The sequence below is a fragment of the Cynocephalus volans genome, chromosome 3, assembly GCF_027409185.1.
Source record: "Cynocephalus volans isolate mCynVol1 chromosome 3, mCynVol1.pri, whole genome shotgun sequence".
Lineage (NCBI taxonomy): Eukaryota > Metazoa > Chordata > Mammalia > Dermoptera > Cynocephalidae > Cynocephalus > Cynocephalus volans.
The window spans coordinates 96,863,463-96,878,039 of NC_084462.1; the positions used below are offsets into that span (position 1 = coordinate 96,863,463).

At 35.1% G+C, this 14,577-nt stretch overlaps 1 protein-coding gene across 1 annotated transcript in view; it reads right to left on the bottom strand.

Moving 5' to 3' along the window:
* The window catches only part of BUB1B (BUB1 mitotic checkpoint serine/threonine kinase B), a 50,295-nt gene that overhangs the window by 7,272 nt on the left and 28,446 nt on the right, over window positions 1-14,577 (bottom strand). Inside the window, exons 10-18 of the mRNA XM_063091600.1 lie at window positions 10,556-10,668; window positions 9,925-10,040; window positions 8,740-8,789; window positions 6,811-6,871; window positions 6,584-6,689; window positions 3,174-3,448; window positions 2,031-2,164; window positions 1,616-1,756; window positions 1,188-1,288 (exon numbers count right to left, since the gene is read on the bottom strand). Coding sequence (XP_062947670.1) covers window positions 1,188-1,288; window positions 1,616-1,756; window positions 2,031-2,164; window positions 3,174-3,448; window positions 6,584-6,689; window positions 6,811-6,871; window positions 8,740-8,789; window positions 9,925-10,040; window positions 10,556-10,668 — 1,097 coding nt within the window. The remainder of the gene's footprint in view (window positions 1-1,187; window positions 1,289-1,615; window positions 1,757-2,030; window positions 2,165-3,173; window positions 3,449-6,583; window positions 6,690-6,810; window positions 6,872-8,739; window positions 8,790-9,924; window positions 10,041-10,555; window positions 10,669-14,577) is intronic.

The window sequence follows — 14,577 nt, forward strand, 5'->3', positions numbered from 1 at the left end:
TCCCCCATACACACAGAGCTTTCAATTAGCTTCTAAATATGAATGGAGAGCCAAAGATTTGAAAGTAAGATTTTTAGAGATCCTATCCAGGAGACCCCATATCTTAATAAAAGAAATTATAGAATGAGAGAACAGAGAAGACTGAGGGGAGAAATAAATCATTTTTTCATTAAAGAAAATTTCTCAGAACTGAAGGAGTTTTCAGACTGAAATGGCCATTGAGAACCTAGCACATGGGTGACAACAAACTTATACCAAAGCATGTAATTGTGACATACCAGAATACTGGGGACAAACATAAGATCCTATAAGGATCCAGAGAGTGGGAAAATAGTTCCACATAAAGCTTCAAGAATCAGAATGGCAAAAGACTTCAAATGCAAGGTTAGATGCCCCAAAATAATGAAGCTCTTCATTAAAATTCTAAGGGACGGGCCGGCCTGTGGCTCACTTGGGAGAGTGTGGTGCTGATAACACCAAAGCCATGGGTTTGAATCCCACATAGGGATGGCCGATTCGCTCACTTCGGAGAGCGTGGTGCTGATGACACCAAGTCAAGGATTAAGATCCCCTTACCAGTCATCTTATGAAAGAAAAAAAAAAAAAAATTCTAAGGGAAAAAAATTAACTTAGAATTCTATATCCAGTTAAACTATCAATCAAGTAAAGACATAGAATAAGGAATTTTCTGATGTACAAGATTTTAAAAAATCTATATCCCATCCCTTTCTCAGGAAGCTACTAAAGGATGTGTTCCTAAAAATATGAGAAATTAAACCCAGAAAGAAGAAAAATGGGATCTAAGAAACTGGGCATCCAATATAAGAAAAAGGTAATATGAATACCTAGGATGATGGTGAATGGAAATTTCAAGGTGATACTGCATGTGTCAAGCCTAGAGTATTACTTGTCCAGATTGGAGCAGGCTAGAAAATTTAAGGAGAGATTTCCTCAAAAAGACAAAATTGATAGAATAATGTGTTTGAACATATTGAAAGATCTATACAATAGCCTCTCATTTTTGATATCTGATCCTGGTCTGCAATGGTGACTGACTTCTTGATGGCTCACTGACTTTCCTATAAGTAAGTTAACAGATTATAAGATTTAATGGTACCATGGGGGAAGTTCTTGCTTTAATCCACATTACATACAAGGTAAATGAAATTACAAAGAATCAGTCACACCTTTATTATGGTTAATTCCGCAGAGTTTCTTGGTGCCACCCAGAATAACTTGTAATCTTCACATATTAGATATTCTTGTTTAATGCAATAATCCTCATTACCTGTTGAGAAGTTGTGATCCATTTAAAAATCACTGTGAACATATATCGTCATCTAGCCTTTACCTACTGGTTTAAGAAATAGAGATACTAGTATATTTGCCAGTTAGTAGCATCTAGAATACTTTTCAAAGCCATTTGTTAAAAATTTAAAGAGGGGAAGACATAATTCCTATTGTTACTGGGACATGAAGTTATCAGTGTGTTAACTTCTATAATGCTATTTCTTACAATCTATGAATATTTATAGTGCTCAAGCATCAAGCTCAAGTACAAATAGTTATTTGTATACTGTTATGTGTGAAAGGACATACATTCAGTGATACATACCTAATTCAATTTCCTTTTCTAATTCCAGTTTAGGCATCGGTCTGTCTTCTACAGAAAACTCTGCAGAGGCACTTAATTCCAGTAGGGACTTTAGTAGTTGTCTGCGATACTGTGAACACCAGGGTGACTGAATAGGGTTTTCTGGAGGGGGGAGAAAGTTGAAAAAACATCATCTAAAAAACCTAATGCTTACAATAGATATTATAACAGAAAACGGGGAAAATAAGATTACACAACAAACACTACTAATCTAACTACATTTATCTGCCTTCAGTAAGTAGTAGTTTATTCTAGAAATTTCACAATTTATGGTAACTTCTCTAGTGAAGAAAAACAGCTCAGTTTGCTGAGATAAGTAAGTGTTCACCAGACATGAATCTAGATATTTGCTCACAAGTGGTATGAATGATACTACCTGCAGTCTCATTAGTAAGCTCCAGTTTCTCAGGTATTTGAAGACATTTGATGGAGGAGGTGCTTATAACCGAGGCAGAAGATCCAGAGAAGCCAGAGGAGTGAGTGGCTTCACGACTATCTTCAATAATGGGGCTAAAAGAACCACCAATTAGTCAATTCTTATCGGAATAATATATACCAACTTATCTTTGTGAGTGTACTTCAATTTTTTAATAAAATGTATTTTAAAATAATTTATAATTTGCCATAATTTTATTTGATAGTCTTATTTTTAAAATCTATTATTTTCCCAAATCAAAAATAGATTCATAATCAAGATCTAGGTTACTTTTTCTATCCTAGTTGAGAAGCAATGCCCAGGATTACATTTCTGGTTTTATGGTTTATTTACCTAATCTACAATAAATGCCTATCCTACATCTATTCTATACTATTGTAAAATAGTAACTAACATTGACACTAACTTTCTTCTTCTTTTTCTCTTCTCTGGACTTTTTATTCTTCAATAAGAAAAGGTCAAAGAAAAGGGAAACCCAAATCGCATAATATGAACACATGCTAGCAAATATAATTAAAAGTTTGTTGGGAAAAAAGTTTGAAAATGCAGTTTTGGAAGCACAAATTGGCAAATTAAAGAATATCCTTAAAAATGGAATTAGTTTATTTAAATTAGCTGACTTTTCAAAGAGGCTCAGTCCCTGGCTCTCTATGCCATTCCCACATATCTGTTCTCTAATTCATTTCTACCTCTCTCTCAAGACACTTTTTCTTTAATATATCTCTATCTAGTTCCCTATTTGAAATAAACATCAGTTGTTTTACCCTTATTTTAAACTCAGTATTAAAGAAAAACTGAATGCCTCCTCTTTCCCGATCATGTATACTTTTCTGAGTTTCCTCAAAGGTACCATAACCCTCCTGAACCTCTTAGCTTCATAAGCATCAACATTTATTTCTTCTAACCTTCATATCCAAATCAATCATTGACACTTTACCTGGAGCAGCCCTACTTTCATGTAAAGCACTTAGCACAGTACCCAGCAAACACTAAGAGTTTGATAATTGATCACTATAACTGATAAGTACACACTGAATGAGAAAGCAAACAATCTAGTTTGTAAAACCTATAATCTCCAATCACCTCAGTTTCTTGATGCTAAGAGTTTGACTGTAGATAGAGCCACAAGCAGTCTGCTGGTCCTCAGAGGTCTTTACATCTAGATCCTCTTCCTGCAACAGTCTCTCAGGATCTGAAGGGAGATCCTTCAAGGACATTATCTCATGAAAAGGCGTGGATACAAAACGAGCTGCTCTAGCGAAGTCACAGGTGTCTTCCGGGTTAGGACAAATAGTTACATTCCTGAAATCTGTGATAATGGCATCCTCACTCAAGGGCTCAATTCCTGTAAATTCATCCTGAAATGAAAACCATGTAAAGTTTAGCAGAAATATTTCAATGAACATATGAATGGCCTATACTTTTTACTTTGAGAGACACACATTTGATTAGTGACAAAGGGTATAGAAGTAGCATATCAGAACCTCTAGGGAAAGACAGTTTTAAAAAGCACATTATATAGCATGTGAAGAAAAAGATCTGTATCATGAAGACAGCAAACTATACTCCATTAAAAAAAAAAGGACACACTGTGAAGATTCTCTACACGAGGAAAAGTATTGTACAATGGTTTCTTTCCCCCAACAAATTTCACCTAAGAACTAAAGCACTGATACTATTTTCCTTCTGGCTTTTACTTGAAAACATTCTGATAACCTGTTATCCTCCAAGTTTTTGAGTATTCTTCCTCTATGCCACATACTTAATTTATTAAAAGTAATTCATGATTATGGTAGAAGATATGCAAAATATAAAGTTCAAAGAAAAAAAATCTCTTGAAATGCCATTATACCCAATCTAACATTTTTACTACACATTTAAAACATGCTTTTGTCTTTAAAAGTAATACATGTACAGTTTTTAAAAAGTCAACTAGCTGGAAAGGCTATCCAGTGAAAAGATCTCATTCTTATATTCAAATCCCTATCTCCATCCTTCTTCCTACTCCCCCGAGGCAACCACTGTTATTTCACAAGTGAAATTACAGCACTTTTGATATTGCTCTTTCCATACTTTTTACATTTTTTCTGTGCTATTAAAAATTCTTTAATAACATGATGGTCACCCTGTGGGTCTATCAGAAAATCAACCAACTCTTTCAAGTTTTTCCATTTTTCACCAGTATAAAACTATTTTAAACATCCTTATACATAAATCTTTACAAACATTTTAATTGTTTTAGGATTAATTTCTAAAAGTAGAATTATCAGTTCAAAAGGTTGTAAACACTAAGGTTCTTTATACATATTGCTTAACTACCCTCAGAGAGATTATACTACTTTATATATTTACCTTCAGTATACAAAAGTGCCTATTTCATTTAACCCTTGTGGAAACCACATATTAACATTCTAGATCATTTTACCAATTTGACATACACTTTGAATTTCTGAATGACTAAGTAGAGGTGGGAGGTACATCTACAAGAAATAGTAAGTATAGCTTAAAAACTTTAAGATTAAAGTAAAGTAGATTGTGTATTGTCTAAGTATACACTTTATGCAAACACTATTAATGGCCCTACTAGTTTAAACATTTTAAATATAAATTTTTTTAGGGGTTATAACTCCTGGCAGGTACCTACTAACAAGATTCAGTTAAAAGGTTATAAAACAAAAAAGCTAGATTAAAACTGAATCCTTTAATAATCCAGCTTGTCTCTGAACCTAGAACCACTGTGTCCAAACTCAGCCTGTCTAAGCATCATGTTCTCTGGTGGTATTCTTCAGAACACAGTGTGTAATTAATTACTCTTCTACATCATTGTCTTTTCATAGAAGCAGTTAGTGGACTAATTATCAGAACTATCTGAGAAAGTATTTAAAAGAAACAAAAATATACGCTTGGACTTTTTCCCTGGAAATTCTAATTCCATATAGCTGGAGTGGGGCCTGAGCACCTTTAGTCATAAAAGCTTCCCTAGGCTTTTCTGAGTTGCTGGCAATATTCTATATCTTGATCTGGGTAGAAATTGCACGGATATTCGCACATGTAAAAATACATCTAGCTGTACAATTAATATTTGTGCAATTTACTAGATGTAAAATATACTTCAATAAAGTAATTTTTTAAAAAGTGCTTAAAAAAATTTCTCCAAATGATTCATTCCTTAGGATGCGGAGAATGCTGCTTTAAGTCACTAAATTTACTAATCACATCTCTCCTTCAAAGTCTTCAGATTAAATATATTCAATTCTCTTCAACCTCATGACAAGTTACCAGATATTAGTTTAAAGAGAAGCATGAATTTTCTTCCTTAAAACTTCAATGAAATGCCAATGATAAAGATATTTGCCTTGACTTGAATGTCTATGTAGGGTCTTTTACCCTAAGTATTATCATGTCAGTAGTCCATAGTGGTTAAAATAGAACACTACTAAAGAAAAATAGTTGGTCCACATAATTTTTCCATTGCATATAAAAGGCATTTTATATAAAACGAACATTCTTTGCTATGTTGGTTAAAAAAAATTAAAAGTGCAAAAAGGCTTTCAAACCAGTGATTTTCCCTCAGTTTTTAAAAATAAGATATAATTCACATACCATAAAATTCACCCCTTTAAAGTATACATCTCAGTGGCTTTAGTGTATTACAAGATTGTACACCCATCATCACTGTCTGAGCCCAGAACATCTTCATTGCTCTAAAAGAAACTCCACACCCGTTAGCAGTCACTCTCCACCTCCCTCGCTCCCTAATCTGCTGGAAATCCCCGATCTACCTTATTCTGGACATTTCATGTAAATGCAATCATATAATAAATGGTCTTTTGTGTCTGGCTTCATTCACTTATCATAATGTTTTTAAGGTTCATTTATGTTATGACATATATCAGTACTTCATTCCTTTTTACTGCCAAATAATATTTCATTGTATGAATACACAACATTCTGTTTATCCATTCCAGTTAACAAGACACGAGTTGTTTCTGCTATCATGAGTAATGTTGCTTTGAATATCTGTACAAGTTTTTTCGTGTGAACATGTTTTTAGTTCATTTGGGTATATATCTAGAAGGGAATTGCTGGGTCATAAGGTAACTAAATGTATGCTCAATATTTTGAGATAAAATGAAATATATCCAGAATTCTAAAAAAAAAACCCCAAAAAACCCAAAAAGCTACCGTTTTGAGGAACTGCCAAACTGTCTTTGGCTGTACCATTTACATTCCCACCAGCAATGTATGAAGGTTCTAATTTCTCCCCATCCTCGCCATTATTGTCCATCCTTTTGATTACAGCCATTCTAGTGGGAACAAAGTAGTCTCTCACTGTAGTTTTGATTTGCATTTCCCTAGTGACTAATGATGCTGAATCTTTTCATGAGCTTAGCTCAAATCAGTGATTTTAATTTTAATCCTAAACTTTTGTGAGATTTGAATGAAACAATCCACTAGCACATTTATGTTAACTTAATGATACTGTTCCTTACACAAACATCTGGAGACACATCTTCATTTGAGGTGATGCTTTCTGAAGTTTTGAGAATTGCAAGGGGTCTTCGTTGGGCTAAAACCTGTGGGGGATCTGCAGGAGGACTGGAAAAAAACATACTTCATTCAGCAATTATTTTTCTGTTTACATAGATAACAATAACCCCCAATTCACCCTCATTTATAAAAACAAAAAACTTTTAAGAAAACAAACAAACAAACAAACCTTTTATTCTTTTTTTCTTTAGGAAGAAACTCATCAAAAATGGAGAAAGGTATACTGGGACCTACAGAAAGAGAGACTAGATATACACTCTGAGCAGTAAATGCTTTACTCTTCAGATGAGATAAATTAATATTTTGTGTTGGTTGAAAGCAGAAAGGCAATCTGTTTCATGGATAATCTTGTTTCATCTATATCCCCCACCACTGCCACTACTCCCAAAACCCAAACCAACAGGATTATTTGGAAGCAAATCCAAGACATCATATCACTTCATCTATAAATATTTCAGTACACATTTCTAAAAGGAATTCTTTTAAAAAAGTCTAATGATACCTATTAACAATTTCTGAATATCAAATATCCAGTCAGAAGTTTTTTGGGTAACTTTTTGTTGAAAAAACTGGGTTGTTTGCCTCACAATGATTGATTTTGCCAATTACATTCCCCATGTGATTTAACATTTTCCTTTATGCTTTGTATTTCCTATAAATTGGTGGTTAGAATTAGAAGTTTAATTAGATTTTGTTTAATGTTCTGTTTTTTTCAAAACTACTTACAGGTGGATATTCACATTTCTACCAATTTTAACACATTTCTGAATGGTAAAGAAAACCAACTTGAATATAAAATAGATTTAATTTTAAACTCCCCCCCCCAAAAAAAACCCCACTTTCCTTAAAGTTTTGGCTGCTGAATACTAATGATATGCTTAGCTTAGTGTACAGATTCTAAAGTGGAAGATTATTCCATAGTTAGTGTAAATTTAAAACTACATTTAAAGCAAATACAGATTGAGTATCCTTCATCTGAAATGCTTGGGACCAGAAGTGTTTTGGGTTTTTTTTGATTTTCGAATACTTGCATATATATAATGAGATATCTTTGGGATGGGACCCAAGTTTAAACACAAAATTCATTTATGTTTCACATACATCTTATACATGTAGCCTGAATGTAATTTTACACAATATTTTTAATAATTTTATGCATGAAACAAAGTCTGTGTACACTGAGCCATCAGAAAGCAAAGGTGTCACTATCTCAGCAACCCATGTGGATAATCTGTGGTTGTTTGGCATCATCATAATTCCTGACTCTGAATTTATATGCTACCAATAAGCAATCATTTTCTTATACTTATTCACACATAAATACTTGACAGTAAAAAATGTGACATACTATTAATACAGGAAAAAAATGTGTTCAGGGTAACTAAGCAGCACAGTAGCATCACCAGAATACCTGTAGCAGCTGCTAAACAACAGCAACAACAAACAACAGCAGGCTTTCGGCTATGACCTGTGATACTGTGTTTTGATTAAAAGGTTACCATACATAGCAGTTGTTTAAGTGAGAAGAAACAGCAGAAAGAGTTGAAGGACCAGGAAGTGCACCATCTAGGGATGAGGAGGCATTCTCCTGGAAGGCTTTTAAAAATGTTTCCTCCAGAGTCATCTGCCTCATTAACAAGTTTTTGTCTTAGAAGTCTCTCTTTGATTTTATAAACTGACATGATTTATTGTTCTATTATTATGAATGCACACTGCTCTAATCCTTCAATAAGCCCATCACACATTTTCACCATGTCATCTATAAGTATGTTTTCTGCAGTGCTAACAGCTTCATATATGGCATCATGTCAGTGCTCAAAAAGTTTCAGATTTTGGAGCATTTAGATTTCAGATTAGGGGTTCTCCACCTGTTTTTCAAAACATTGAGGAATCTTATGAAAATACTCTTTCAAATATCTATCCTATCTTGAATCATATGTTTATACTGAATTCCATGATTCAAAGATACAATAATATCGTAGTCCCCCTTTCTGCCCTCTTTCAATCCCTTTACTGAAATTAAGAAAATATCTATCATTTGTTACATAATGCTTTTGTTATCAGCAAGTTCCTCATCAGGCTGTCAAATACAACTCACCTTTAGAATGAGGTTGTTCCTGCCAAATGTTTTCTGCAAGTGAAGTTTCTCTGTGAAGAAACATGTTTTAAAACATGGGCTCAATACCCACAGAAAGAACTGTTTAATTTTTAAAAGCGCAAGAGTGTTTTCCACTAAATATAATCTTCTTCATTCTAAAATAAAGAAATTGTTACACCACTATCAATCCAAATTCTCTTGAAGAAGATGAAACCTTTAGTCATTAAAAATGTTGAAAACAATGTTTCAGTCAACGATGGACCACATGTGGTCCCATGAGATTATCATGGAGCTAAAAAATTCCCATGGCATAGAGATGCTGTAGTCGTCGTAACGTTGTAGCACAATTATTTTATTCTTTTATAATTTTAGTGTAGCCTAAGTGGACAGTGTTTATAATATCTACAGTAGTGTACAGTAAAGTCATTGGCCTTCACATTCACTCACCATTTAGTCACTGACTCACACAGAGCAACTTCTAATCCTGCAAGCTTCACTCATTCTAAGTACGCTATGTAGGCATACCATTTTTTATCTTTTATACTATATTTTCACTGTACCTTTTTTACGTTTGTTCAGATATGTTTAGATGCACAGATACTTACCACTGTGTTACAACTGCCTACAGTATTCAGTACAGTAACATGCTGTACGTTTGTAGCCTAGGAGCAATAGGCTGTATATACCATGTAGCTTAGTGTGTAGTAGGCTATATCATCTAGATTTGTGTAACTACTCTATGATGTTTACACAACAACGAAATCATTTAACAGCACTTTTCTCAGAATATATCCTTGTTGTTAAGTGACCCATGACTGTATAAGTAGATTTACAAAATGCTAAGCTTCCATTTTTATAAAACAAAACAAAATAAAAGACATAAAGGAGAGATATATCAGTATTAATAGTAGTCATCTCTTTTTGGTAGAAGTGATTTTATATTTTCAAATATTATTTACATTTGTATCTATAAGAAATGTATTTTTTTTTTAATGGAAAAGTCACACTGTGTCCTCCCTGATCAGCACCAAAGCTTATGTTGTGTCAGACTTACAAAAATCATGTCTCAGCATTGAAAAGACAAGGAGACTTCAAGTCACTAGAGAATCAAAACTTGGTTCTAAATGCTCTCCTATAGATACTGTCCCTCCTACCAATGTGGTCTCACCTGGCAAAAGAGTTTACCTGGCACAAGAGTTTACTGGACAAACAGAACTGGATAGAGTCATTCCTGGTATTTCTTGAGACCTGGAAGCGATTTGCAGCTCAGCTGTCTCCTTTCTGGGCACCTTCTCTTCTTGCTGTTTGCATTAAGTAATCAAAATCAATCTCCCTCTCATCCAGAAAATGCTACCTATTTTTAAGCACTAGCTCCAACATTAGCTTTAAAATACTCTTCCCCTAGATATCCACTAACTACAGAAAATATCTGTACCACAAAAGTTCTTTCCAATAATTTATGTTCTTATTATAAACTCATACTGCTATACTCAACTAAGCAGTGCCAAGCAAATACTGGATTTCTTCAGTTAACCAATTTTAATGGAATATGACTAGAATAAAAAGTCAGAATTAACAAAATAATGATTTAGAGTATAACAAATAAGTCAATAAATTGAATCACTTATTTCACATGCCACAAATTCCATTTGAAGTAACCTGTTAAATTACCTTTCTGCTCAACTTTGCTGCTGCTAATAGCTAAGAAACTACCAAAAACTCTGAATGGGAGTTGGGAGGACTTCAAGTTTTATACTTTTATATTTAAGTTTGTTTCAACAGCATTTGTTTTGTATATTAAAAAAAGAAATATTACCTGATCACCTGCTCTTTCTTGCTGAGTAGTCTGGATTTCTTTTAGCTTCTTCTCCATCTCTTCAATCTGTTTCTGCATTTCTGCTCTCTTCTCTGCACTGGTCAACAGCTCGGCTACAAACAGTAAAGTCAGCTCAGGCATTACTCTGTACAACAATTCATTCTGTCAAAAACTGCCTTTAGGGCTCATTTCCTCAACATATATTAATAATACAGATGAAAATGATATAGGTTGAGCAAGGTCCTCAACATGAGGTGTAGTCCTCTATTCTTTTTTGTGTTCAGTCCAAAAAATTGAATAACTAATGGATGCCAAGCACAACTCTGAGTACTTAGGTTTCAGTGGTGCATAATACAAAGTCCTCAGTCATGTGGTGCTAACATTCAAATTTGAGGAAAACACACACACAAAAATTAACAAGAAAATCAGCATTAAAAAAATAAAACAGGTGATGCAAAAATGCGTGACTGGGTAGGGGGATGGAGGTCAGAGGCTACTAAAGATCAGTGATTAGGGAAGATCATTCTGATAAAGTGACATTTTAAAGCTGTAACCTAAATGACAATGGGCCAGTCATATGAAGATCTAGGGAAAGATTCTAGGCCAATGGATTAGTTAGCACAAAGGCCTTCATGCAAGAACAAGATCACTGTGTTCAAGAATCCAGACGGCCAGTGTGGTAGCAGGCAGTAAAAGGGAGAATAGTAATAGATGGGGTTGGAGAGGTAGGCAGGGGCTAGGTCATGTGAGGTTTTGAAGGTTAGGGTAAAGAGTTTGTATTGTACTATAAGATACCAGAAAAACATGGGAGAATTTTAAGTAAAGGAATGACTGATCTGACTTTTGAAAAAGATCATTTTGCTATGAAGAAAATGGATTATGGTAGGGCAAGAATGAAGGCCGAAAGTCTAGCTGCAGTAGTCTAACTAAATGACCATTTCTTGGATTAAGGTAACAGTGAATGTCTTAGTCTATTCAGGCTACCATAAGAAAATATCACAACTGGGTGGCTTATAAAAAGCAGAAATTTATTTCTCACAGTTCTGGAGGCTGGGAAGTCTAAGATCAAGGCACTGGCAGATTCAGTGTCTGGTGACAGCCCATTATCTGTCTCACAGATGACACCTTCTTGTGTCCTCACACAGTGGAAGGGGCGAGGAGTCTCTCTGGGACCTTCTTTATAAGGGCACTAATCCCAGTAATGAGGACTCCACACCCATGGCCTAATCACCTCCCAAAGGCTCCACCTCCTAATACTATCACCTTGGGTATTAAAATTTCAACGTATGAATTTGGGAGGGAGGAGTAGGGGAATAAAAACAATGAGAATGAAGATAAATTAAAAATTTGGGAAATATCTTGATGATAGAGTCGACAGGCTTATTCATCAAATGTGGGGAAATGGTATGGAAAGAGGGATCAAAGATGACCTGGATATTTTTGTCTTGAACAACTGGGTGCATGGTGATGCCTTGTACTGAGATGGGGAAGCTTGAGTTGTGGTAGATGGCAGATATCAGTAATCCTGTCCTGGCTATCTTGAGTTCAAAATGCCTATTAGGGTAGCCAAATACAACTAAATATGTCTGGAGTTCAGGTGAAGTGTCAGGGATGGGGATACAAATTTGAGAGTCTACGGCTTGTAAATAGTATTTAATCGACTTCCTAGAGATAGTTGTGGAAAGAGAATATAATTGGAACATTCGGACTCAATCCTGAGCCTCAGGAAGAAGTCCTGAATGAGAAGAACAGCAGTAAAGAAAACTGAGAGGGAAGACACATCAAAGAAGAAGCCAAAAGAAGCATTTTATAAAGAAGTATTTCATCAACTGTGCCAAACCAAGATCAGAACCAATTAACAGCCACTGGATTTGACAAAAAGATTTCTTAGGACCATGACCAGAGCTGTCTCACTGGAGTAGAAGGGATGCTTGAGGAAATAATGGGCAGTAAAGAAGACTGATTACAATTCTCAAGAAATTCTGCTGTGAAGGGAAGTAGAAAGACAAGCTAATGGCTGGAGAAGAATACTGGGCTAATGGAAGACTTTCTAAAGGGAGAATATACTTGTATGATGATGAATGGCTTAGCAGACAGGGAAAAATGCTGGAGAGGGGAGAAAACTGTAAGGGCCAAATTCTTAAGTAAGAGGAGACAGAGCTCTAAAACCCAAATGGACCGTGACCTTTGATAGGAATAGAGAAATTTTAACCATTTTAACAGAAAGAATGTCAGATTGCATTCAAGGGTATAGATTGCAGGCAAGATGGTAGATTTGATGGTGATAAGAAAATGAAGTTACCATTAGATTGCTTCTATTTTCTCAATGAAGTATGAAGTAAGACCATAGCTAAGGAGGGAAAGTGGTGTAGATTTGACAATATGAGAAAAAATTAGTTGTTCAGCAGAGAGAAGAAATTAATCTACAAGGTAGTAAGACTGCTAGGCACTGGTGAATGCCCATTTGAGATTTATGGTCATAAGTTTAAAGTTAGACCAGTACATACAGGTACATTTTTCTCCAGTTATAGTTAAACTGCTTGGATGCTGGTAAAAAATATAAGTAGATAGCTGAATTTAACCAGGGTTGAGGTTTTGCCAGGTGAGTACAAAAGAGAGATGGGGATAATGGGGTTAAGAGTATTTACAGTGGAGTGATTATAATGATTGATCATTACTCTAGGCTGGGAACAAAGGAAGTCAGGATATAAAGATGGTAATGAACAATAAAAAAATACAAGTGTTAGGGATGAATTAGCAGTTTCAATGAGGCCAAAGAATTCTGGGAGTATAGTCCTAAAGTGAGTGAGTTAAAAAGAAGGTGGTCAAAGAACAGAACCTTCAAATTAGAGACTTCTATGATAGTACTGTTATTGGGTGATAAGGTTAACAGTAAGATCATGGGAGGGGGTAATAGGTAGGGCTGGGCAAAAGATCATAGGAGGTGTTGTAGCCAAGAAATTGAGAGGCCACAGTACTGGGTGGTATAGGGGTAGAAAGAAAGACACTGAACCAGGTGCTTAGTCAATAAATGATGGGGAGTGACCAGTCTGAGGTGAGAACAGTGCAAAGGCTCAGGAGGTAGAAAAAAAATTAGAGGACATAAATCTGAAAGAAGCTAGTTTTTAAAGAAAGAGGGAGAAATAGAAAAAGCAGCAATGGGGAGAAAGAAGGACCTTTTCTCTAGGCCCTGACTGTGGCTTCCTCTTTTCTTATATTCCTCCCTTCTCAGGAGTAGTCAGCAACAGTCTTTGAGGCCAGTTTTCAATAGTAACAAGAACCCACATTTATAGGCATGAGGATTTATGAGGGTACAAATTATACACAGATGGAAAATTACAAGTTCATGAAACAGATTCAGAGATCAGCTTAGGAAATCAGTATTGAAAAAATCCTCAAATCAATACCTCTTTTTGCCCACTCAAATCCCACCTAACCCTAGCATAGGTCTTTCTTTGACTAGCTGAGAATAAAATGTACTTTCATCTTACTTCTGTATACCTGGTGTAGGCTAGGTTTTTCCCTTAAGGAAATAGTTTTTATCTAGATACCCACTTTTTTTTTCCAGTTCATGCTTGGCCACCCTCCTGGCCTATTTCGTTGTTAAGGTGGTTCCCATTTTTTAAAAGCCTTACTCAACTAGCTCCTTGGTTTGAAACTATCCCTCTCTCCTACCTAGACACATACATTTCATTTTTCAATATAATATTTGAACCCGGAGCACTTTTGCCAGTCTTGGAAGGTACTAGTTGATGTAACAAATGAACACAATTCCAAATTTCTAACAGTCTGCTTTAGAGAATTTTACTTCTTGTCATCTGGAACACAGAAAAGATTTTTCCTCGAATTATAAGTAATGGTTAAGTTTCCCAGCTACGCTCACAAATGCCGCATTCTTTTAAGAGAGCTGAGCTGCAACAGTAGGTTATTCAGGATATCTGTGGATAAAGAAACATTACTTTCTTCTTTCCTGCTATAGATCCTAGTCAAAATGTCTAAATAGATGAAGTTTATTTTTGGAC